General features: G+C 45.8%; 3 protein-coding genes across 5 annotated transcripts; 1 reads left to right on the forward strand and 2 right to left on the reverse strand.

Moving 5' to 3' along the window:
- Positions 1-229: 229 nt before the first annotated feature.
- On the reverse strand, positions 230-6,723 carry ZMAT2 (zinc finger matrin-type 2). The gene is made up of 7 exons (XM_046667780.1): positions 6,639-6,723; positions 5,451-5,566; positions 5,021-5,114; positions 3,586-3,709; positions 1,755-1,828; positions 1,159-1,304; positions 230-373 (listed from the first exon to the last, which is right to left on the reverse strand). Exons 1-7 carry the CDS (start codon positions 6,721-6,723, stop codon positions 230-232), a joined length of 783 nt encoding a protein of 260 aa, XP_046523736.1.
- HARS2 (histidyl-tRNA synthetase 2, mitochondrial) lies at positions 5,020-15,625 on the reverse strand. 2 transcript variants are annotated; one of them, XM_046667992.1, is made up of 14 exons: positions 12,976-13,258; positions 11,401-11,475; positions 11,036-11,155; positions 10,815-10,910; positions 9,971-10,096; positions 9,757-9,864; positions 9,399-9,497; positions 8,988-9,081; positions 8,532-8,659; positions 8,196-8,438; positions 7,919-8,035; positions 7,580-7,726; positions 5,451-7,157; positions 5,020-5,114 (listed from the first exon to the last, which is right to left on the reverse strand). In XM_046667992.1, exons 1-13 carry the CDS (start codon positions 13,081-13,083, stop codon positions 7,098-7,100), a joined length of 1,521 nt encoding a protein of 506 aa, XP_046523948.1. In that variant the 5' UTR covers positions 13,084-13,258; the 3' UTR covers positions 5,020-5,114; positions 5,451-7,097. The 2 variants fall into 2 exon arrangements, with proteins under 2 accessions (XP_046523948.1, XP_046523949.1); XM_046667993.1 differs by lacking the exons at positions 5,020-5,114; positions 12,976-13,258 and adding an exon at positions 13,937-15,625.
- Positions 13,350-23,954, forward strand: HARS1 (histidyl-tRNA synthetase 1). Of its 2 annotated transcripts, none has more exons than XM_046667991.1 (13): positions 13,350-13,419; positions 13,795-13,884; positions 15,640-15,759; positions 18,535-18,630; positions 19,292-19,417; positions 20,092-20,199; positions 20,351-20,449; positions 20,681-20,774; positions 20,988-21,115; positions 21,209-21,451; positions 22,739-22,855; positions 23,054-23,200; positions 23,529-23,954. In XM_046667991.1, the coding sequence occupies exons 3-13, from the start codon at positions 15,667-15,669 to the stop codon at positions 23,598-23,600; spliced, it is 1,323 nt and encodes a 440-aa protein (XP_046523947.1). In that variant the 5' UTR covers positions 13,350-13,419; positions 13,795-13,884; positions 15,640-15,666; the 3' UTR covers positions 23,601-23,954. The 2 variants fall into 2 exon arrangements, with proteins under 2 accessions (XP_046523947.1, XP_046523945.1); XM_046667989.1 differs by having other exon boundaries at positions 13,352-13,511.
- The last annotated feature ends 21 nt before the right edge of the window (positions 23,955-23,975 follow it).

Raw genomic sequence — 23,975 nt, forward strand, 5'->3', positions numbered from 1 at the left:
AACTCAGGTGGGCAGAGGTCCTGTGACTCCAGTGATATACTGAGGCTGAAGAAATACATCACAGCATTACCTCTGCATCCTGTACTCTCTCCCAAGGTAGAGGGAAACCACAAACACCCACCCTCTAGCCCTCCCCATTGTCACTCTTAAGGACTTTCCCAAGTACCCCCACAAAATGACCCCCCTACACACAAAGTTAGGCCCAGCAAAGAGCCAAGCATAGAAAGCCTCAGTAACTCTTCTTGGTGGAACCAAACCCAGAGAAGCCCATCACAGCTGCCATCTCATCATCCTCCTCAAACGTCAAGTCCTCCTCTGCCCTCCTTTTCTTCTCCTTCTGTTTCTCTTTCTTGTAGGCTTTGGCCTTTTCCTCCTGGGGGGGGGGGAAATCACTCAGAATCAGTTCAGACTACCGAGCCAAACGTTGTTGAAAGAGACAGGTGCACTTCAAGATTCCCTTCTATCTTTAGGAGAAAATAGTTAAAAGCAAGTAAAATTTCAAGAGCAGAGGAAAAGCCACAGTAAAGATTATTAAGGTAAATCTTTTAAAAGTAAATCCACAGTAAATCTTATAACGAAAGAGAAGTTTTAGCTTATAGAGAGCACTTCTAAATCCTACATTCCAGTTCATTTCTAGTTTTTAACAAGGTTATGGGAGCAAAACCATATAATAGCAACTAACATTCTGGAGCATGCAGTACATGCCAGAAATTGGTCTAAGTGCTATATCGTAGAGTACAGTATTGTATAGTATAGTACCGTATAGTATATACTCAGATCTCTAACATGGGGAAACTGAAGCACAGAAAGGTTATATATCTTGCCCAAGATTCAATCAGTAAGTGGAGGAAACAGAACTCTGACCCAGTCAGCCTGGCTCCACGGGCCTCTTGGGGACTAGGTGCATTTAGTTAATCCCTCCTGTAGTAAAAAAGTATGGCCCAGAGAGTCCAGGAAAAAAAGATAGGTTTAGAGCTATTTCCTTCAGATCATGAGTCCCGAACAAGGACAATAAATGTTTCCCCTAACATACAGAAATTGAGGAGATACAACTATCCTCCGGGGTTGGGAGTGGAATGAGGAAAAGAGCCTCCCCAAGACTCATAACATAAAAGTCAAAGCTCAGGGAGGGAGGAGAGAAGGATAGTAGAGCCTTACCTCTTCTCTGAGCTCCTTCATCCTTTCCTCAAAATCATAATCCTTCTGCTTCTCTTCCATCTTCTTTTTGTTGACCTCAAAACGTTTCTTCACCTGATCCAAGGTGGAACGTTCCACACGCATAGACATGCCCAGGTTTCGCTGATCTGGGCAAGGTCAACCGTGAAGAAGGTAAGGTCAGTACAACATCCTCAGCCCCTCAAAAAGTCTTTTCCTGACATTTTTAAAAAACATCTTCTTATAACACACACAGCAAAAATAATTATGGCCTAAATAAACTCTCTTGGCTTTACTTGTCCCCAAAAGCAGCAGCCCCAGATAACAAGATGTATGTGGCTTTCAACTACCCTTTCTGAGCAGATGCACACCAGTGGGGACAGGTGGGACCATGGTTTAGGTTTGTAGAGAGCCCAGAACAGTGTCTCACGTCATGGCCTCCAAAGACATTAGATAACGAAGTAAAGGATGGATGGTGCTGAAGCAACTGGAGAATTCCCCAGGCATTAAAAAAAACGGCCCAACAGAAAACACCCTTTCCCCTACTCCACCTCCAAACCCAATCCCAGCCCCAGTCACAAACTACCTCCAAGCCTTACGTTTCTTTCCATTAATGTGATCCAGGAAGTTGATGGAGTCCTTCACCACACAGTCACAGACATTGCAGTAATAGCTAACAAACAGAAAGAAACAGCACTTGGGTCAAATCTGCTTGTAAAGATCTTATTATTTGCAATCAGGAAACTCATATTTTTTAACTTTTTTTTTTTTCCTTTTTCTCCCCAAAGCCCCCAGGTACACAGTTGTATACTCTTCATTGTGGGTCCTTCTAGTTGTGGCACGTGGGACGCCGCCTCAGCGTGGTCCGATGAGCAGTGCCATGTCCGCGCCCAGGATTCGAACCAACGAAACACTGGGCCGCCTGCAGCGGAGCACGCGAACCTAACCACTCGGCCACGGGGCCAGCCCCAGGAAACTCATATTTTTATGTTAAACTTCTTTTTACAAGGAGGCGGCACTTCTCATTTCCATAAAGACTTAGCCGTTGGAAGACTGTGAGAGCCAACCTCTAAGATGGCCCCCACAATGATCCCCAACCTCCTGGTATTCTTACCCTGTGTAGTTCCTTCCCAATTTGTACCAGGGTTGGTCTCTGTGACCAACAGAATATGTCAAAAGTGATGCTATTTGTCACTTCCAAGATTAGGTTATAAGAAAAAAACGTGGCTTCTGTCTCAGTCTGTCTATATGGATCACCTTCTATGGGGAAGCCACTTGCTTTGTTGTGAGCAGCACTATGGAGAGGCCCATGAGGCAAAGAACTGAGACCTCCAAACCACAGCCACAGTGAGAGAGCCTGGAAGCAGATACTCCAGCCCCACTTATACCTCAGATGAATGCAGACCCAGCAGACATCTTGACTGTGGCTTTGTGAGAGATGCTGAGCCAGAACTACCTAGGTAAGCCTTTCCCAGAGTCTTTACCCACAGAAATTGAGCTATTTGTTGTTTTACACTGCTAAATTTTGGGTTAATTAATTAATTTACATAGCAATAGATGACTAATACAGAGAGGAATGGTAACAGTGGGTTTACTAAGCAGCTCAGAAAAGTGTCACTCATTGCTATCTGTGTTGCCCTCCTTCTGGAAAACCTAACGGGACAGAGAAGTAGTGATGGGCAAAAGGAGGAATAATTCTTGTGGGACCTTTTTTCCTATAGGTTATAGTCTTGATCTAGGAGGAAGGTGCACAACCAGGCAATCCATAACAACTACAGCCTTTGCAGCCAGTCTGGAACCTCAGTCCTCTTTATTCACCATCAACAGCTCCTAGGCTCCATTCTATTTCCACCTAATTTCTCCCTTAGAAATCACCTCAGGGTCTGGGCCCGTGGCCAAGTGGTTCAGTTCGCAAACTCTGCTTCAGTGACCCAGGGTTCACCAGTTTGGATCCTGGGTGCCGACACAGCACTGCTCATCAAGCTGTGCTGTGGCAAAATCCCATATAGAAGAACTAGAATGACCTATAACTAGAATATACAACTACGTTTTGGGTCTTTGGGAAGAAAAATAAAGAGAAGAAAATTGGCAACAGATGTTAACTCAGGGCCAATCTTTCTAAGAAAAAACAAAAATCTCTTCAGTAGTCCTTTCCTTCATTTCTTCCTCTGGTAGGAGAACAAATAATCCCTTTTAAGATATCAAGCAGTAGTTACAGTACTAATCTGAAGAAGCCTACAGAGTGATCCCTCCTAGAGACACTATTATGTTAACTTGAGACCTTGGGGGCCAAAAAAACAAATCTAAGGATGGAATTACAGACAACAATATTTTTATCCTGGGACCAGGAATCCTCCTCAACATGTCCTAAAACCAACATAGTTTATTAGACCTACTCCTGGCTGTAAAAAAAGATGAAAAGCCACTCACCCTCCCATCTCAGATTGTGGGGTGGTCTTGGTAATAACAATCGTCTTCCCAAGCTTGGATTCCAGGTCCACCTTGTAGTCCCTATGCCGGAGAAGCTCCCGCTTGACAGGCTGCACCGGTTTTCCTGAAATATAATGGGGAAGGAAGTTCCTTCAATATTACAGTTCCTTAGCCAGAAAAGAAAAGATATTCATGAAACCCAAAATTCAGAGGTCTACCCTCATTAAGCAAGGGACACAACAGGCACTTCTAGCAGCAGCTAGGGAGAATCTAAACACAGGAAAAATAATAAGCAATCCTTAACTCTCTACAGCTTTTCTCCACTTTAAAGGCATCAAGTCTAAAAGCAATGTTTTCTATTCATTGATTAACTAAGGGAAGAGTTCTGAATTTTCACAAAAAACAATGTTTTAAAAGAAGAGCAAGGACACTCAGTAATGCTTTCAGACATACACCCCAAGCATAATGTAGAAAGGACTCTTCTGGGGGCTGGCCCCGTGGCCGAGTGGTTAAGTTCGCGCGCTCCGCTGCAGGCGGCCCAGTGTTTCGTCGGTTCGAATCCTGGGCGCAGATATGGCACTGCTCGTCAGACCGCGCTGAGGCAGCGTCCCACATGCCACAACTAGAGGAACCCACAACGAAGAATACACAACTATGTCCCGGGGGGCTTTGGGGAGAAAAAGGAAAAAATAAAATCTTTAAAAAAAAAAAAAAAGAAAGGACTCTTCTGAAAACCGGGAAAATTAAAAAAGGGGACCAATATTTAGGAAATACCCATTATATTATACAACTTACATAAAAATTAAAAGGTTTAATAGATGCAAGGTGGTGTAGAAGTAAAGAAGAAAGCACACATTTGAAAACATGAGAAAATAAGATACTTCTTTCTGTATAGTGAAACCTCTATCTAGGAGAGGAGCACCAACTCCCCGATATTGTACAAGGCACAGAGAATAGCACTACTAAGTACTACCTGAAACAATCCCACGTTCCCTGGTGAGTACCCCTCCTCTTCTCAGACTATAGGAGAAGGTCTTGATTGGGCCAGTAATGTTCTTCTCCACATTAAGTAATTTCAAGTTAAAAAAGGGGTCTTCAGCAGCAGTAATGAACAGCAGCAAAATGCTCCACCTAACTTCTTCCCTGTCGCTACTAAGGGTTCCACTCTTTTCTCTGTACTTCAGGAAGGTACTACGTGAGGCGAGCAACGGCAGGGCAAGGAAGCAGAGGAAAAGAGAGCTGGAAAGCACCTCAAAACCACTCGGTCCATCTCCTCGTTCTCATTTTATACATGAAGAAAACGAGGACCAGGGAGGCACCGCTCAGTCTGGGGTTAAAGAGAAGAGGAGGGCAGCGCATTTCAACTCCCCACCCGCTCTCCAGCCACTGCCTCGCCTCTAGGATACCCTTAACCCTTGATGGAGCAGGCACCCACCATCCTTCTTTTCTCTCTCTTCCGTGAGCCTCTTCTCGGCGAGCTTCTCATATTCATCTTTGTCCCACTTTCGGCGAAAGTCCAAGTTTTTTGTCTGGGGGGGAAAAAAGAGCTCAAGAGTCGTCGCTAATCCTGTTCGACCCCTAGAGAAACAGAAGGAACCGCGTCCTCACCGCCAAGGCGACCCCGGGACCTGTCAAGAGCGAAGCCTCTCTGGAGCGCACCAGGAGGCTGAGACGGCCTCGGGACCCCAACCCAAGAGACCTCCGCGACTCCACTGGCCCTGCGCCAAGGCCTTACGGGGGAACTCCGGAACCCAGGCCATTGGACCGCAAGTAGGTGTCAGGAAGCCAGTCAGATGCAGGATATTCGGCGCTGAGAAGCCACCCCCTTCCCATTCCAAAGCAGCCTCCTCACACACAACACCTACCCCGCTGCCCGACGCCATCTTCACTGCGAAGTGAATGGGAAGCCGGAAAATGCCGTAAAAAGCAATGTTGAGCCGTAAAGCAAGCTTGCCCTCCAATAAGCTTCGAGTCTCGCGTTCTAAACGAGCTAAGCACTGGAGGGGTTCTAAAACAGGCTTGTTTGTCCCGCCTCTGCTCCATGGAAGTGGCGCATGCGCAAGAATATTATGAAGCGATACGGAAGTAAGGGCGTCCGCAAACATTTTTTGCCCTGGCTTTCAAAACAAGCTTCGAAGGGCTGTCTGAATTAGTTCAACTCGTCTGTTTTACAAACGAGAGAATTGAGGTTCAGATCAGTGCCTTCTAATCTAGTCTAATCACCTTTGTGTGCATTGCGAAGAGTTTCTAAACCTGCTTTAAGGCTAAAGAGCTGTTATTAGGGGCTCTAGATACCCCGTTTACCTGTATGCACTAACGATATGGCCCCACAACACTGCAGTGTTTACAAAGACTGCAGCCTTCCCAATATACATATGGAAAGCACTTTTTGCACTGTCTCCTTATCTTGAAGCACTGCTATCACCTTCGGTTAAATCATTTTCTCCTTCAACTGAGGAACCTTATTCAATCTATAGGGCATAATTTAATCAGCATGATTGGACTTAGGAGGGCCAGTCATCAGCAACACTCTAGGGTGAAGAACTCTGGCAGACGGCTCACTATGTTGATTTAGCAACATGACTGTATCTGGGGGTGGGGACAGGGGGAAAGAGTGTCTGCTCTCTTCACTGAATACAGAAGCATCACCCCAAGGCGATTACTCCTAGCTCACAGAATTTTCCAGTGTACAGTCAAGCGTTTTCTATGGTCTATGCAAACCAATCCCTTGACAACAAATTACCCAAACTACTACATTTAATATTTTATTTAATATATTATCCAACCACTTCTAGAACAGCCACTTCCATGGCAGAACATGGAATAGTCAGCAATGATTCTGGCACAGGAAATGGTCTCCAAAATCTCAAAAGATCAGACCTCCATCCTGTCAAGTCACCTATTAAGTTCAACACTCAAGATTATTAAACATACAGCCTCACCCTAATATTGTTAACAATGGATGGGCTAGAGAGATGCCACATCAATATGGGCACTGCTATGCCCTTGGGATACTATCTCTGTCTTCAAACAAAGAAGAAAGTAGCCATTACCCGTGCTTCCTGTCTCCCAAAAGCTCCCTGGACAGGCGAAGGGCAAGTTGTGGATAAATTCCCCATAATCCGGTTCAGAAGTCATAGTGGGAAGCTAAGTATCTGACTTCTGATCACAGTGATTCAGAATCCTCTCAGCCTGAAGTGACTTTCCCAAAGCTTTGCTCACAGCAACTATCTCAGCACCTCTTGGCAGCATTCAATGGCACTTCAAATCTGCCATCAGCCTCTGCACTAGAGCATGTCTCTTTCACATACCAGCCATCTGCACTCATGCAGAATAGCTGCTCACACTAGCCCAGAAGTCCTCAGGATCTTCTACAGTTCTGTACCCAGGCAGGATGGAGGAGGCAGAGGTATTTGTCACCCATCCTGGCCAGGAGTTGTGAAGTCCATCAGGAACTCAGTCGTAGATGAAACACTTTCTACAAAGATCAGCAGAGGGCAATCAGGCAAGGATCAAGACTCAGATAGTCGCTTCTGAATTTCAGCCACAAGGTTTTCCCGTTTAATGGCCACCTGAAACATAAGAGAACCCTCATTTGACAAACTAGAGAGCGATACTAACTCTTTAACCACTGCTTTTCCAGGTTCATTTTACTCTGCATCTACTCCCACTACTTATGCAACCAGTAGGAAGTAGTGTGGGCTTCAAGCTGACCTGGAGAACATATGCCCTGAAGACTAAACAGATTCAAACACCTGATCTATATCTATTTTGTTGACTAGTCTCGAAATACCCATTGAGATTTTATTTGTCCTTCTTCTGTCCACTCAGCCAATACTCACTGGCTACAATGATTGCGTAGAGTGGGTCTTCCTCCATCTCTATCACTATTAACCCTGGAGATATTTCCTCAGCCAGAAGACACATATTTCTTAAAGAATATAAGAAAAGTAGAAATACTTGCTCCCTTCTATTTCTGCCTGTCCTCACTTACCTCCTCCCTGCTGGCCACTGAACGGAGCTTGATGACCCCTTCCTTCAGTTCTTGCTCACCAACAATGACCACCAGTGGAATGCCCATGTTCTCACAGTAGTGCAGTTGGGTTAGTAGTTTAGGGTTGTTCTTATACAGCAGCTCTGCCTGAAAAGGGTGAAGATAGAGTAGGGGGCTTAGAAGTGACCACACCACTCAAATCTCAGGAGCAAGCTTTTCCAAAGAAATAAGCAGCTAGCCCTCCTACCCGAAGAAGACACTCTAGTGAAGACCAGAAAGGTCTTGAGTGCACCTGAATTGCACACATACTAGGTGGCTTGGATATCAGCTCCACCATACCTTGATCCCAGCATCCCAAAGCTCTGCAATTAGCTTCAATCGTTCTTGGAGAAAGTTCTTCTGTGGTGAGGCCACAAACACTTGGGTCTCTGTGGTCCGTATCTTCTCACCAAAAGTCTGAAAAGAGAGAAGAAAGTAAAACTAATAAAAAATTCCTTTGAACCAGGTAATTCCAAAAAACAAGACAAAAAGAATCATCAGAAACACAGTCCAAATGTACCTCTAGAAACAAAGTTTTTACGCCTCCAGCCCCACTCCACCCCTACCTAGGACCTACCTTCATCTTTTGCTCCACAATGGAGAAGATTCGCTCTACCCCAATGCTGAGCCCTACGCACGGCACCTTGTGGCCCTTCGGGTCAAACATGCCCACCAGCCCATCATAGCGCCCACCAGCAGCCACACTGCCCACATTCAGGGGCTCCTCCTCAGCCTGAGCTGGGGTCGGTAGCAGCACTGCTTCATAGACCACTCCGGTATAGTAGTCCAGACCCCGAGCCAGACTTAGGTCAAAGGAGATCTGTGGAGACAAGGCTGTAGTAAGTCCCAGACAAGACTCAGGACCCTGAGAGCCACAGAGCTCAGCAGGAGGGCCACTGCTAACTCAGCTTACCTTCTCAGCAATTCCAAATAAAGTCACGTATTCAAATAGCAACTTTAGGTCCCCCAGGCCCTCTAGGGCCTGCTTGTTCTGGGATAGTCTGGGATCTTGGAACATCTGTTCTACCAAGGACACCCCACCTGAAGAGATATGCGAGGAGAGATAAGGTCTGTGCTATTCACCAAGATGTGTTTCATCCAAATTTATCCCTAATGTGCTCCAGCTAGTCCTCCTCATTTTCTTAAAAAAAGATCCTGATCTCATATGACCAGACTTTCCTCTGCCTCTACCCTTGCCATTTATAGACATAAAGTGGTTGCAATAAGCAAAGGGGGAATTAAATTCAGGCCAGGGTCTGGAGCTTAACAAATCTACAAAAAAGAAAGGAGCTGTTTCAGAGATAGAAGTTGTACACATATCATCCTTACTCTGGTTCTACCAGATAGCTCTGAAAAACCTGGTTCTTACCATGACATTGGACATAGTCCCCAATTCGATCAGCCACTTCAGGAGCCAGGCCTTTCTTTGCCACCATCTCATGTCTCACATCTTTCCAAGACATCTGCACAAACACCCAAACATTAACCCTGCCCCAAGATCCTTCTTTCCCTAACCAGAAAAGGATATCTCACTTTCATTCAGTATATATCTCAGGAGTAGCTAACACTCAGCAAAGTAAGCAAAGTCAGAAGCAGCTTAGGAAATCCAGCCACAATCCCCACTGCACAGCAAAACTCAGGTCTTGCTTCAGAATGTCTCCTCACCTTCGTCCCAGGAATAGCTCAATTCCAGACACCATCTCCTTATTTTTCTCTAGGCGTATGGATTTGAGGGCAGGGCAGAAACTCTAATAGGGTCTACTGAAGCATGTCTTGTTACCTTGCCTAGTTTGTCTATCGAGGAGCAAATGGTATGGAACTTGCTTTCAGGAACACCACAGACAGCAAACATCCCATCCAAAATCCGCCGGTCATTGACCTGTGAACTCAATGGAAGTAACCCAAGTGTCTTGTCAGTGCCCTTTCCCTCAAAACAATGGCAGTACCTACTCTTCCTGACTCATAAAGGGATAGAAAGGAAATTTCACAGGATGACTATATAGATATATATATGAAATGCAACAGCTGTACTAACAAAGTCTTAGAGCTGCAGGCTTAAAGGCTGGGGTCATCCATGTTTTGGGACAGCCTCAGGCCAAATCCAGACTTCCCCCCTCAGTCTTCAGCCCTGGCCTCACCTTAATAAGAAAGTCCCCCAGCTGCAACCCACTTAGGATTTCACACATGATCTTCAAACACTCTGCATCAGGGATCATAGGGTCAAATTGACCAGCAATGTCGAAATCCTACAGCAAAGAAAAGAAGGGGAAAAAAAGTCTCCACTGAGCAGCCAGTTCTCAGGTTGTGACCCCCAGAACTATCAAACCATGCTGCCTCCATAAGGTGACTTACACACTGGCAGAACTCCCTGTAGCGGCCTTGGACTATGGTTGGGCTCTCCCGCCGCCACACCTTTCCAACATGGTAGCGTTTCATCTTCTTCACTTTATTCATGGCCAGATAACGAGCAAAAGGAACCTCACATAAACTGGTTAAGGAGGAAGGATACTGCATCCAAAGACTAGGCTCAGTGCACACACATTAGCGAGGATTGGGCCTCTATCGACTGGATCTCATCCACTAGGATGAGAACAAGGACCTTCTCTATCTTGTTTCCCACTATCGCCAAGGCCTAGCAGTGCTTGGCATTCAATATATACTGAATAGTGTCAAATGAAGGAATTTGACCTAGCAAAACTGCAGTTCGGTAGAAAGCCGGAGAAGTAGAGATAGAAATGACCTAAGAACTTCAAGTCTGAGCCATTCCCTCCATTCAGACCAATTCTCAATTTTCTCAGAATAGTCAAGCCTCAGAACCTGGTTTTGCCTATAACTTCTATGCAATGTTTCTTTAAGTGTAGGGCAGTGACCACCTGCATCTTAATTACCCAGATGCCTGTTTAAAATGCAGCCTGCTGAACCCAACTCCAGCTACAGATTTAAGAATATCTGGAGCAGGGGGCCAGGAATCTGTGTTTCTGCGAGCTTCCCCCAAGGGATTCTGATACAAATTAAAGCTAAATGACAGTGCTGCAGGCCAGGCTCTGCTGCTAGAATTGCCTTCTGGGAGAAACTGGAAGTACAGGCTGCTGCCAAGAGACCTAAAGGGTCCCAGAGTCACTCTTGTCTCTTTTGTCAGAGAAAGCCCTCTGAGTTTGGCAAGAAATAAGTCAGACTCCAGCACTCAGAAAGATACAGTAAGGTCATAGCGCAGGGACAATAGCTCTCCACCCTGATCCTGCAGATCATAGATGAGTCCAGAGTCCTCTCCATACTTCTCAGTGAGCACTTCCTGCAGGGGTCAAACAGAAAGCACCACTGTTTAAAGGAGGACTCCAGAACACAGGCTAGAAGCCCTTTGGGAAACTGAAGGCAGGTGAAGAAAAGGGGATCCAGCACTCTTTTTTCTCCTCTTACCTTTAGCTCAAATGCTGGGGTATCCAACCCTTTTGCTCCATGACGTTTAAAGCAGCTAACAACCAAATCAAGAATTTTCTCCCTCACAACCATCTGCTGGGGAGTAAGATCTCTGGTGCCCTAGAAACCAAAAGCAGCCATAGTGAAAACAAAGACAAAAAACAAGTCCACTTAAGACAAAGAGTCAAACTACATCTATAATCTAAGGTCTGGGACTCTGAACCCCACTGAGTACCTCAAGAACGGTGAAGATTTTTTTTTTCATTAGTCTAAAAGAACATTAAAAGAGGTCAGGAAGAGACAAGCAGAGCAGAGGGCAGTCCTCCAAGATACTCTAATGGGAGAGAGGAGGCAAAGGGCATTACCTTTGGGGTCTTGATAATAAAATTTGATTTCTCTTGATGTGTTTTCAGTTGGGACACTAACACTGCCTCTGCAACCTGGTAGAAGAAAGAATGTGAGATGCGGTCCCTCTCAAGACTGGCCAGATCTGCAAGCTACCCACATAGACCTTTGTCCCTGAGCAACAGGAAGCTTGAACACTATTTTGTCCATCACAATCTCAGCCTCCCCCCACCAAAACCCATGTTGTATCTGCAACATACATGTAATACACATGAGGCCAGATCTTTACTGTACAGGCTTCCTCATTGCATTTGGAGGTTTTAGTTGTTGTTGTTGTTGTTTGAGGAAGATTAACCCTGAGCTAACATCTGCCTCCAATCTTCCTCTTTTTGCTGAGGAAGACTGGTCCTGAGCTAACATCCATGCCCATCTTCCTCTACTTTATACGTGGGATGCGTGCCACAGCATGGCTTGCCAAGCAGTCCATAGGTCCGCACCCGGGACTGAACCGGTGAACCCCAGGCCTCTGAAGTGGAATGTGCGCACTTAACCGCTGTGCCACCAGGCCGGCCCGTTGGAGTTTTTAAATGTCTGAAAAAGTTTAAGCACCGGAGAAGAATGAAGGCACAAAACAACCCACCACTCCACACCAACCATCTAGGGGTAGGGATTAGTATGATCTTCTCCAGTTCTCAGTTCCTACTCAAAGAGCGAAACTAAAAATTTTTACTAAGGTAGCAATGGTCATTAAGTTTGCAGACAGGAAAAAAAGTAACTTGAACACAGAAGAGAACCAGCCCAAGGGCACAGAACATGTTTGTGGAATGAACAGGAATGGATTTCCTGATTGAACTGAAAAACCACACTGGTACAATGCTGTGACTGATAATTAATAACAAAAGATCTGAGCCCTGTCGTTCCTGATAGTACAAAGCATCTGCTAGGACGAAAATAAGGTCTTTCCCAAGGTACAGAATCAGTGATTTTGTATATTACCAGCAGGCTACATGCCCTTCCAGAAATATAGAGGGTGTGATAGTTTCATACTTTGGCGGATTCTCTCCTTCAAAGGATAGCAATTCACGTCCACAATCCCTCCTCTGCAATTCCAAAATCTAAAAATCTCTGAAAACCAAAAGTGGTGGTTTTCTCGTTTTGTTTCTTTTTTTTTAAGATTCATTTTGAGACAGTCTAATATGAACTCAGTCTACTTATGATCTTAATCATCTCACTTAGTGGGAATATTCATATATTTTGCTTGAGAAATTTTAGTGTATTTGACCCCAACAGGTTCAGACAGGAGATTGTCGACATATATTAAAATGCTCCCCTACTATACATCCGTAGGTAAGTCATTTAACCATTTAGCCTCCGTTTCCTCAATTGTAAAATGGAAATAATAATCTCAACCTCTCAAGAATGCTATGAGGGTTAAATGACAAAGCATTTCAAACACTTAGCTCAGTGCCGGTAGGTACACGATGAGCACTCAATAAAAACTGATTGTAATACTACTGGAGTACAGGTCGCGAGTCCATGCTTTTAGATCTGGAGATCCTGCTCCGACAGACCGGAGCTATCTCAGTCTGGCTCACCTGGCTATGAGAATGGACCGCCCCGATGCACACAGCACCTGGCGGCCGCAGGAGCTTCCCAAGCAGCGAAGCCCAGGCTCTCCCATGCAGGAGTCCGAGCTGGGGCATCGTGCGGCAGGAGGCCGGCCTTCTGGGACAGAAGCCAAAGCACCCGGGAACGAGGTAGGTCGCACCCCAGGAACGGTGCAGGGCACTGTAGAGGCGAAGCCCTAGCTCCAAGCAAGAAGGGACCGGTTTGCGTCTCCCAAAGCCCGCAGGTGTGCTACAGCCTCCTCAGGCTCCGTTTCAGGCTTGGCACTTCCGGTAGGAGCCGGAAGTAGTTGTTGTGCACGGCAGAGGCTCTCTAGGCGGGCAGACCAGTGACTCGATAGCCGGAAGTCATCCGAACCGAGGCTGCGGTCTCCACCGCCGATCTCGACAGCGGTCGGCTCCAATTGGCAACAGGTATGGCGGAGCGTGCGGCGCTGGAGGAGCTGGTGCGACTTCAGGGAGAGCGCGTGCGGGGCCTTAAGCAGCAGAAGGCCAGCGCCGAGCAGGTGCGACCCAGGCGGCAGGGTGTGGGCCAAAGCAAGGCGAGGGAGGACGTAGAGCTGGGGTGGTCTGCACAGAGGACAGGGATGTGGGGGAAGGGAGGACGGCTGGTAGAGAGGAGGACGGCTGGGTGGGTAAGTAGCCGGGGTAGGACCCGAGAGAAACAAAGCTAGGCCTGGGGAGAGAGATTTGCCCCAGATCCTGATGAGGGAGAAATACTGAATGAATGGCGGAGGAGGGAAGGGAGCAGCAGATGTGATAGCCCACCACCTACTTTTCCCTCCACAGATCGAAGAGGAGGTGGCAAAACTACTGAAACTGAAGGCACAGCTGGGCCCTGATGAAGGGAAACAGAAGTTTGTGCTCAAAACCCCCAAGGTAAATATCATTGCTTTAGGGAGCCTCTGAGAGGATCCCTAATTCTACTTACAAGAGCTCATGTGCCTTCTTCCCTGAACCAGATCTTTGAGGAGGATCTGAAATGCTACAGAGAAAACAACAGTTGCTCTGGGCGCTGGGCCGGGTTGGACTCTGAGTCATTCTGGGATGGGAAAGTGATGGCAGAAACTAGGCCAGCTGAGTGCTTAGGGGCATCGGTCTGCTACTGCTACACCTTCTTTCATATCTTCCACTATGAGCTTGACAGCTTCCCAATACCTAAAGACTCTCCTGATGAGATCTGTGGTGTTATTAACAAATATAATTTTCTAATACTGTATAATGAAGTGTATCAACATTTGGAAGATGTGTATAACTGTTATCAATGAACCAATATTTTCCAAATGGCCAATATATGATGTTATATGATGTTATAAAATCATACATGGGTAAAAAATCCATTCAAAGAACAAGGGAGAGTAATATTTTTTAAGCTGTGGTAAAATATACATAACATAAAATTTTCTGTCTTACCATTTTTTAGGTGTACAGTTTAGTGGCATTAAGTACATTCACGTTGTTGTGCAACCATCATCACTTTTCATCCCCAGCACTTTTCCATCATACCAAACTGAAATTCTGTGTTCATTAAACAGCAATCCTCGCTCCACCCTCCCTCCAGCCTGTGGTAACCACTGTTCTACTTTCTGTCTCTAGGAATTCTGGGTCCCTTATAGGTAATGGATTTTAATGTAATGGTATGAAAAGTTCTTTGATGTAGTTTCAGATTCCACTTTGCAACCAATCTTTAAGAAACTGCTACTTGTTGAAGTTTGGTATAGTTTAAGAAGCATATCTACTGTTAGCTAAAAAGTTTATTAAAATATTCGTCCTTTTACAATTACACATCTGTGTAAGGCTAGATTTTCTTTGTATGCTCAACCAGAACAACATATCACAACAGAATTGAATGCAGAAAGCATGTATAGAATCCAGCTGTCTTCTATTAAGCCAGACATTAAAGATTTGCAAGAATGTAAATCAGTGCCACTCTTCTCACCAAATATTTTGTTTTGGAAAGTAGTTACATTTTCCTAAAATATTATTTATTTTAGAGACCAAAAACTTGGGAGTAGGGTGTAAAAGCCCAGACTGGAAGCTCTGACCTGGAAGAACAGAGTTCTAATCTTGACTGCCACAAACCTGCTGAGTGGCCTTAAGTAAAGACTTAACTTCTCAACATCCTGAAATTCACCTATAAAATGTATCTCCCTGGCTCATGTCATAGGGCTACCAGAAACAAATTAGAGAACAAATCATTAGGATTTTTTTTAGGTTATGTTGGGAGAGAATGTTAATTATAAATGTTGGACTTCAACTAGTTAAGCCAGTTTGAGTTGGTTACGTGCCTATCATCAGGTAGGTGTTCTCTATTAGGCAGGGAAATATTCTACTATCCCAGAAAAAGGTTTTAGGAAAACTCCTCGGAGAATAGAGTTCTAAGAATTCTAGAAAATAGAACCAAGATAAAAAAGGAATGGCATTTAGAAGGTTGATAGCAAATGGGTATTGTAATTAACAGGGAATTGTTTGTACTTGTTTTCTAACTCAGTGGCCTGTAGGAAAATCTTAAGTTTGGGGCAGGATTTGCATTCATCACCATTGAGATCAACCTTTTTTATATTTCTAGACCTTATTGTTCTTTGTTTGTTTTTAAATTCCATCCCTGGTTCTTTGGCTGATTTTGCCTCCAAGGGCACAAGAGACTACAGTCCCCGGCAGATGGCAGTTCGGGAGAAGGTGTTTGATGTAATCATCAGCTGCTTCAAGCGCCATGGTGCAGAAGTAATTGACACACCTGTGTTTGAACTAAAGGTGAGGGATGGGTGAGGAGAAATTGCATAGTGGGAGAGTGGGTATATGAACAACAAAGAAGATGACAAGAGAGTGAGGGCCCAAATGTCTCTCTCGTGTTGTGGACAAAGACCAGTATATTCTCCAATGATAAGGGGGATGGGACTGGCTTGGAGGGAGAGGCCGTGCTTTTTATTTACCTTGGTTGTGGCCAGCGGCTTCCAAAAGAGAACCTCTAAGGGTGGAAGTTGTTATGGCTCCCATCTACATTGAATTCCATGGCACCTGTGCTTGAGATGTTTCTACGTACATACATATAAAGTATATATGTATAAAGTATAAATATGCAACCAGTCTCGTATTGATGGACCTTGAGATTGTTTCTAGTTCTTTACTATTAAAAAACCAGATTGCATCACTCTCTGCTTAAAACCCAGTGACTCCCCTTGCATTTATAATAAAGTCCAAACTCTTTACCCAGGCTCACAAGGCCCTACATGATCTGGCCACTGCCCACCTTTCCCACCTCATCTCATGCTATTCTTCCCTTCGCCCACTGTGCTACTCCAGTTCTTTCTATTCCTGGAACATACTAAATGTGTTTTTATCTCAGGGCTTTTGTTCTTGTTCTTTCCTCTTCCTGAACTCCCTTTTCCCCTTAGCTCTTTGCATGATTTTAATTTCAGATTAAATTAGAGATTGCAGATTTTAATCTCAGATCTCAGCTCAAATACCATTCCTCAAATAATCCTCTCCAACTACCTTGTCTAAAGTAGCCCTTTGCTCTCCATTACATCAGTCTGTTTTATTTCCTTTAGAGCAGCTGTCACTATCTGAAATTATCTGTTAATTTGTTTCTTTGCATTAGTGTGTTGCCTGTCTCTTCTCATTAGTATAGAAGATCCACGAAGGCGTGGACTGCCTTTGTCTTGTTCACTGATGTATACTCAAGGCTTAGAACAATGTCTGGTACTGGTATGCATTTATCTGTAAGGTGAATTCATAGAAATGGAATTGCTGAGTCAAAAGGTTGTACTCATTTATATTTTTACCAACTGTGTCAATTTGCTAGGGCTCCCATAACAAGGTACCACAGACTAGATGGCTTAAATAACATAAATTTATTGTCTGGAGGCTGGAAGTCCAAGATAAGGTGTCAGCAGGGTTGGGTCCTTCTGACGGCCATGAGGGAAGGATCTGGTCCAGACTTCCCTCTTTGGCTTGTAGACTTTGTCTTTTCCTTGCGTCTTCGCATGATCTTCCCTCTGTCTATATCCAAATTTCCTCTTTTTATTCGGACACCAGTTATGTTGGATTAGGGCCCACCATAATGACCTCATTTTAGCTTAATTGCCTCTTTAAAGGCCCTGTCTCCAAATGCAGTCACATTCAGAGGTTACTGGGGGATAGGACTTCATTATATGAATTTTGAGGGGGACACAATTTAGCCTATAACACCAACCAATGCATGAGTGTTTTTGATTCTACACACTGGGCATTTTCAGGCTTTTTAAACTTTGCCAATCAGATAGGTGAAATATGTTTTCACCTTATTGAAGACATCACGGGCAGGACTGCTGTCTCAGTTTTGGCTTTTGACATTGTTCAAATCACAGATGTCTTAAACACATTTGTCTGTTGTTTTCATAACCCACTCCTAGGAGTTTATTCTCCAAAACATATTCAAAAGAAAAAACTATGGGGGTGGCCCCGTGGCCGAGTGGTTAAGTTCGCGGGCTCTGCTGCAGGCGGCCCAGTGTTTTGTTGGTTCCAATCTTGGGCGCCGTCATGGCACTGCTCATCAGACCACGCTGAGGCAGCGTCCCACATGCCACAACTAGAAGGACCCACAACGAAGAATATACAACTACGTACCGGGGGGTTTTGGGGAGAAAAAGGAAAAAAAATTTTTTTAAATCTTTAAAAAAAAAAAAAGAAAAAGAAAAAACTGTGTACCCAAATATATTTACTGAAATGTTATGGAACATCTTTTTTAATTGGAATAACCTAAACATCTAACAGCATAACACTAGGAAGGAAGGAAATATGATTTTCTTCTCCCTGGGATATTATGCAGCTTTAAAAAAATAATACTTCAAGGGCCAGCTACGTGGCATAGTGGTTAAGTTCACGTCCTCTGCTTCAGTGGTCTGGGTTCACAGGCTCAGATCCCAGGTGCAGACCTATGCCACCCCTCAGCCATGCTGAGGCAGTGACTCACAGATTGGCACAGATGTTAGCTCAGGGCTGATCTTCCTCAAGCAAAAAGGAAAAAAGGAGGAAGATTGGCAACAGATATTAGGTCAGGACAAATCTTCCTTAGGAAAAAAATAACAGGAAAAAAAATAATAATACTTCAGGAACCAGCCTGGTGGCATAGTGGTTAAGTTCACATGCTTCACTTCAGCGGCCTGGGGTTCACAGGTTCAGAACCCAGGCATAGACCTACACACCACTCATCAAGCCATGCTGTGGAGGTGACCCACTTACAAAATAGAGGAAGATTGGCACCAGATGTTAGCTTAGGGCAAATCTTCCTTGCCAAAAAAAATAAATAAACAAACATAAAAAATACCTCAGCTCTGTCACAAAATGGAAATATGATAAGCAGGAAGCAAAATTGATGTTTCCTTTTGATTATAACTACATCAAATATATAAGCCTTGGACTAGATAGCAGAGGAAATGTAGACAAGTTGAAATCAGTCATGTTAGAGTAGTGGGCTTTTGTTTTCAAAGCTTCCTTTTAAATTGTTATATTTATCATTGTGGCCACATTTCTTTATGTTTTCTCCAGGAAACACTGACTGGAAAGTATGGAGAAGACTCTAAGCTTATCTATGACCTGAAGGACCAGGGTGGGGAGCTGCTGTCCCTTCGCTATGACCTCACTGTATCTTTCTAAAGCTGGACTCTCGACACTTTGGATGGATTAGCCCTCACTGGGCTCGAACTTTTTCTAGCTTTAGGTTTGGGGATAGCCAGACATAGGTGGGATCAAATATGATGCCTTTGGCAATCAGGGGAATTCTTTTTCTAAACCAGGAGTGGGACTTTGGCTAAACAGCATAGCCTTAGAAGGCTTCTGAATCCTGAGTAAGACCTCAGCTTTATGTTGATGCCTAGTTCTGACTCTACCAACAATCCCTTGCTTCAGAATACCTGTCCTCTGCCCTATCCAGTGGACAAAGTTCTCCTTAATTGACAGACAGCACGTTTCCTTTATCTCCAAGCTATGTCAGAGAATCATCTGCTTAGGGCTGCCACATAGGACCCTTTTTCTGCTTTCTGGCCAATCTGCCCAGCCTCCCGTCATGCTCAGCATAGCCCAGGGGAGACACCACCAAAGAGAAAGGAGGCTTAATCATTTCTGAGACTTCAGCTGCCACTTGTGGTAATGAAGTTGATGCTTTCTGATGTTCAGAAATGCTGTCAATCTTATGGGTGGTGGTTTTGCCTGCAGAAGGAGGGGTTAGACCCAGCTTCTGTTGGTGATGGTAATCAACTTCCAGACTGTGATAAGAGGAGCTTTCTCCTTAACTCTTTGTCATTAGGTTCCTTTCGCTCGATATTTGGCAATGAATAAACTGACCAACATTAAACGCTACCACATAGCCAAAGTGTATCGGCGGGATAACCCAGCCATGACCCGCGGCCGGTATCGGGAATTCTACCAGTGTGTGAGTATTTGGGGCAGGGCGGGTAACCTGGCCCTTCCTCAAGCCAGTAGAATCTACTGAGTACTCATGGTGTCCTCAGCAAACTGGATGCCCCAGATAATGCTAACCCTTAGGTTTCTTTAGTATTTTCCTATAGATTTCACAAAGCCCCTGTGGGGAGGGCAGGACAAGGATTATTCTCCCCATTTTATGTATGAGTAACTTGAGACTCATCAAGATGAAGAGAACATAGGGATAAGAAAGGCAAGGTTGGGGCTAGAATTCTTGGCCTGGTGCTTTTTATATTAAACCACTGTGATGGGACCATAGCAAAGGATGGGGAATTGGATTTGAGTTATCAAATCATCCGGACTGGTGGCAGAGCTTCTGAACGAATAGAGAAAATGACTAAGGACTAAGGCCATATAATTGCCCTCAGAGTAGGAGGAGGAAATAAGGAAAAGTAGATGAATGAGATAAAGAAAGAATAGCCCAACAGATTGAAGGGACACCAGAACTGGGAAGAGACCCAGGAATGCTGAGGCTTTCCTCTGGGCTGATGATCAGACAGAGAATGAAGAAGGTGGTCCATACAAGAGTGCAAACAGGCCTTCACAGAGAGAACAGAGCTCCCAGGAGTCCCCCCTTAAGAAAGTTAAACCCCTGAGGACTTCTAGCTACCCCTCTCCCTGCAGGATTTTGACATTGCTGGGCAATTTGACCCCATGATCCCTGATGCGGAGTGCCTGAAGATCATGTGTGAGATCCTGAGCTCACTTCAGATAGGTGACTTCCTGGTCAAGGTCAGAGCTGAACAGGGCTGGGAGGGCAAAGTTGGGCCTGGCCTCTCACAGGAGAAGGTCCTTGTGCAGAGGGACCAGTAGCCCAAGTGACCAAGGCTATCAAGGGTCATGTAAAGAGATTCTCTCCTCACTATGCCTTGGGTCCCTGCAGGTGAATGATCGGCGCATCCTAGATGGGATGTTTGCCATCTGTGGTGTTCCGGATAGCAAGTTTCGCACCATCTGCTCCTCAGTGGACAAGCTGGACAAGGTAACCACCCAAACACTTGACTCTTCTTTTCCCACATCCCACCCTGCCTTGAGAAATGGAAAACAACATTAGGAGAGAGAGGGGCCTGCCTCTATGCCCACCAGAGGAAGCTTAGCCCCAGGATGTAGGTTGAAGGGCAGCTTGTGCTCTGACTGCCCCCCAGGAGGGCCCACACTTGCTCTAAAGTCGGGAAGGTGCCCAGGGGTCCCTGACTAGTATCTGTCTCCCCAGGTGTCCTGGGAGGAAGTAAAGAATGAGATGGTGGGAGAGAAGGGCCTCGCACCAGAGGTGGCCGACCGCATTGGGGACTACGTCCAGCAGCATGGTGAGGAACAAACCCTGCCTCCCCCAGCAGCCATCCCACCGCCCTCAAGCTGAAAGCTGAAAGTCTTCTCTCTGTGTGTGTATATGTGTAGGAGAGGGAGCGGGGAGGAAGAGAGTGTGTGTGCACGCACATATGCATGTGCAGTCCAGGCAAAAACGGAGAGTTCCTACCTTTTTCTGTCACTCAGTCTGGCTCACAAATCTGTCTCCCCAGGTGGGGTATCCCTGGTGGAACAGCTGCTCCAAGATCCTGAACTGTCCCAAAACAAGCAGGCCTTGGAGGGTCTGGGAGACCTGAAGCTACTGTTTGAGTACCTCATCCTGCTTGGCATTGCTGACAAGGTGAGTCAGGTTGGGGCTGGGAACCTTTGCTGAATTCTGGGGCTTCCGGTCCTTGATCTACATCTGGTACTGACCGTGTTCTTGTCCCCACAGATATCCTTTGACCTGAGCCTTGCTCGAGGGCTGGACTACTATACTGGGGTGATCTATGAGGCAGTGCTGCTACAGTCCCCAGCCCAGGCAGGGGAAGAGCCCCTTGGTGTGGGCAGTGTGGCCGCTGGAGGGCGCTATGATGGGCTCGTGGGCATGTTCGACCCCAAAGGGCGCAAGGTGCCTTGTGTAGGACTCAGCATTGGGGTGGAGCGGATCTTCTCCATCGTGGAGCAAAGGCTAGAGGTAAGTGGGTAGAAGACAGTCTGGGCAGGTAGTGGCACTTGAGCCATCTTCTTTGATCTCCAAGGGGGCAAGTCGTGCTGCTTTGGGCAAGGAGCATCTTTGCAGAGAAATGGAGAAGAGATGGTTGCTGTCCTTCACAGACTCCCACCCCTTTATAGGCCAGCTTTGTGGATCTTTGATCATTCTTTTCTCACAAAATCCTTTGCTCTGGGTCCCTACTTCCCTCAGAACTATCAGGAATCTAGGCTGGTATATCCAACGACCTGGATCTTCCTCATGAGACAGAATACTTAATATTTTACTACTCTGTGCCAGTCACTGTGCTTAGTGCTTTTCATGCATTATCTAATAAAATTCTTAAACAGCCCTCTGAGAGTAGCTACTTTTATCATTTACATTTTTCAGACAAGGGAACTGAAGCATTAGAGATCAAATAATTTGCCCAAGGTCATGTAAGTGGCAGAGTCAGAATCTGAATCCAAGCAGTCGAATTCTAGAGTCTTGCTCCTAACCACTCTGTGACATTGTCACTAAGTGGAAGCACGTGTCTGAGGCTTTGGGATCTTCCAGATGGCTGTCCTGACTCTAGTATCTAGAGTAACACCAGGGAAGCCCCTCATGGCCTCAAGCCCAAGCCCTCCTTTGTTGCTGCTGCTCTTAACAGACTGGTGCATTTCATCCAGGGAATGCCCTGGCAGTAACCTTCCCACTGCTCCCATCCTTTTCTCTAGAGTGGAAACTGTCCATTTTTCCCAGCTGAGGTCACTATTTCAGTAGGCATCTTATATTGTAAGAACTCTGAAAACAGTTTTTCAGAAAAAGACAAGGGCAGCAGTAGCATTCTGCCTTCCTCCTTATCCACACCCTGAGTTGTACCCTATGGCTGAAATATAAGAGGCACGGTCTCCTGTCTCAGGGGAACTACAACTGCCAGGGGCGATTAGATTGCCTGGGTGGGCTCACAGTATCACTTCTGTGTGAGTGTTCTGGTGAACCCTTAAGGTACTAGATGGAAATGAGCTTGAAGTCACTGTACATAAGCTACCTTTGCCCTTGCCCTACATTATTTATTCTGACAAGTCATATGTACAAGTCAGTCAGTTCATTCCTTATATCTTCTAAGAGCTACTTTATGCCCAATTGCTAGATGAGAAAACTGGACCCCTGCCCTGGTGGAACTTGCTGAGTTGGGCCTGGTTTCTCAGAATCCTGACAAGAGCTTGCTCTGTTTGTTCCTTGAAGGTGGTGTAAAGTCAGCTCTCTGACTCTTATCTGCCCCTTCCCCAGGCTTTGGAGGAGAAGGTACGGACCACAGAGACACAGGTGCTTGTTGCATCTGCACAGAAGAAGCTGCTGGAGGAGAGACTGAAGCTTGTCTCAGAGCTATGGGATGCTGGAATCAAGGTACTGGAGGCAAGCCCCAGGGTGGCAGCACACTTGGGAGCACTGGACACAGACTAAATAAAACCTCATTCATAGTGACCCTGCCATCACTGTGACTTCTTGGAATGGAGCTAAGAGCAAGGTGCCCAGCTTGGGCCCTCAGGAGGTTGTCCCTGAGGAGCAGACGCCAGCCTTCATCTTCTGCCTTGTCCTCTGCAGGCAGAGCTGCTCTACAAGAAGAACCCGAAGTTACTGAACCAGTTGCAATACTGTGAGGAGGCAGGCATCCCACTAGTGGCCATCATCGGTGAGCAGGAGCTCAAGGACGGGGTCATCAAGCTCCGTTCAGTGGCCAGCAGGGAAGAGGTAAGTAGGCAAACATGAAAGCTGAGGGACAGGGAACGTATGCCATTTCGGCAGGCCAGTGTGGTGTGAGAGGGTGAAAGCCTGGCCTTCATATAAGTACCCACTCATAAAGGACTTAATGGCTTCATCTTTACTGTGGTCATGGAAGGGTAAGATCTCCAACCCCACATATACCCTGCGTCTCTCCGTCTCCCCCAAGAAGCACTATCGACCCTGAGGTGTTTGATTGAGTTCCTGCTCCCAGCTGATGACTAGAGGAAGGCGTGGGCACTCAGGGAGCAGTGGAGTGGAAGATGCTCATACAACCTTCTTCCCCCATCCTGGCCAGGTGGACATCCGAAGAGAAGACCTTGTGGAGGAAATCAAAAGGAGAACAAGCGAGCCCCTCTGTACATGCTGAATTGAGCAAACTATCAGAGGAAAGTGGGACTGGCACTGTTTAAGGCTAAGACAAAACTCTGCATATGTACTTCGACAGCTTTGCACACTTCTGTTCCAGCAAGAAGGCCTGAAGAAGGGTCAGAACAGAGACTTTTTATTTTTATTATGATTATTTTATTGGTAATCACAGGCAAAAATGGCCGCGTACTATGCCATTTTCCATAGGAGGCCCTGGGGGCATAGTCCAGCCTGTGCTCCTGGGCTACAAGGACTGGGCCAGAGGTGGTCTTCTCCGCAGGACCCTACACCAGATGGAGGGAGTGCTCCCCACAACCCGTCGCCAAAGGTCCAATAAAATGCCTCTACCACTGGAGCCTTCCTGTGTCGCTCTTGC

Source organism: Equus quagga, chromosome 7 (assembly GCF_021613505.1).
Source record: "Equus quagga isolate Etosha38 chromosome 7, UCLA_HA_Equagga_1.0, whole genome shotgun sequence".
In the NCBI taxonomy this organism is placed as follows: domain Eukaryota; kingdom Metazoa; phylum Chordata; class Mammalia; order Perissodactyla; family Equidae; genus Equus; species Equus quagga.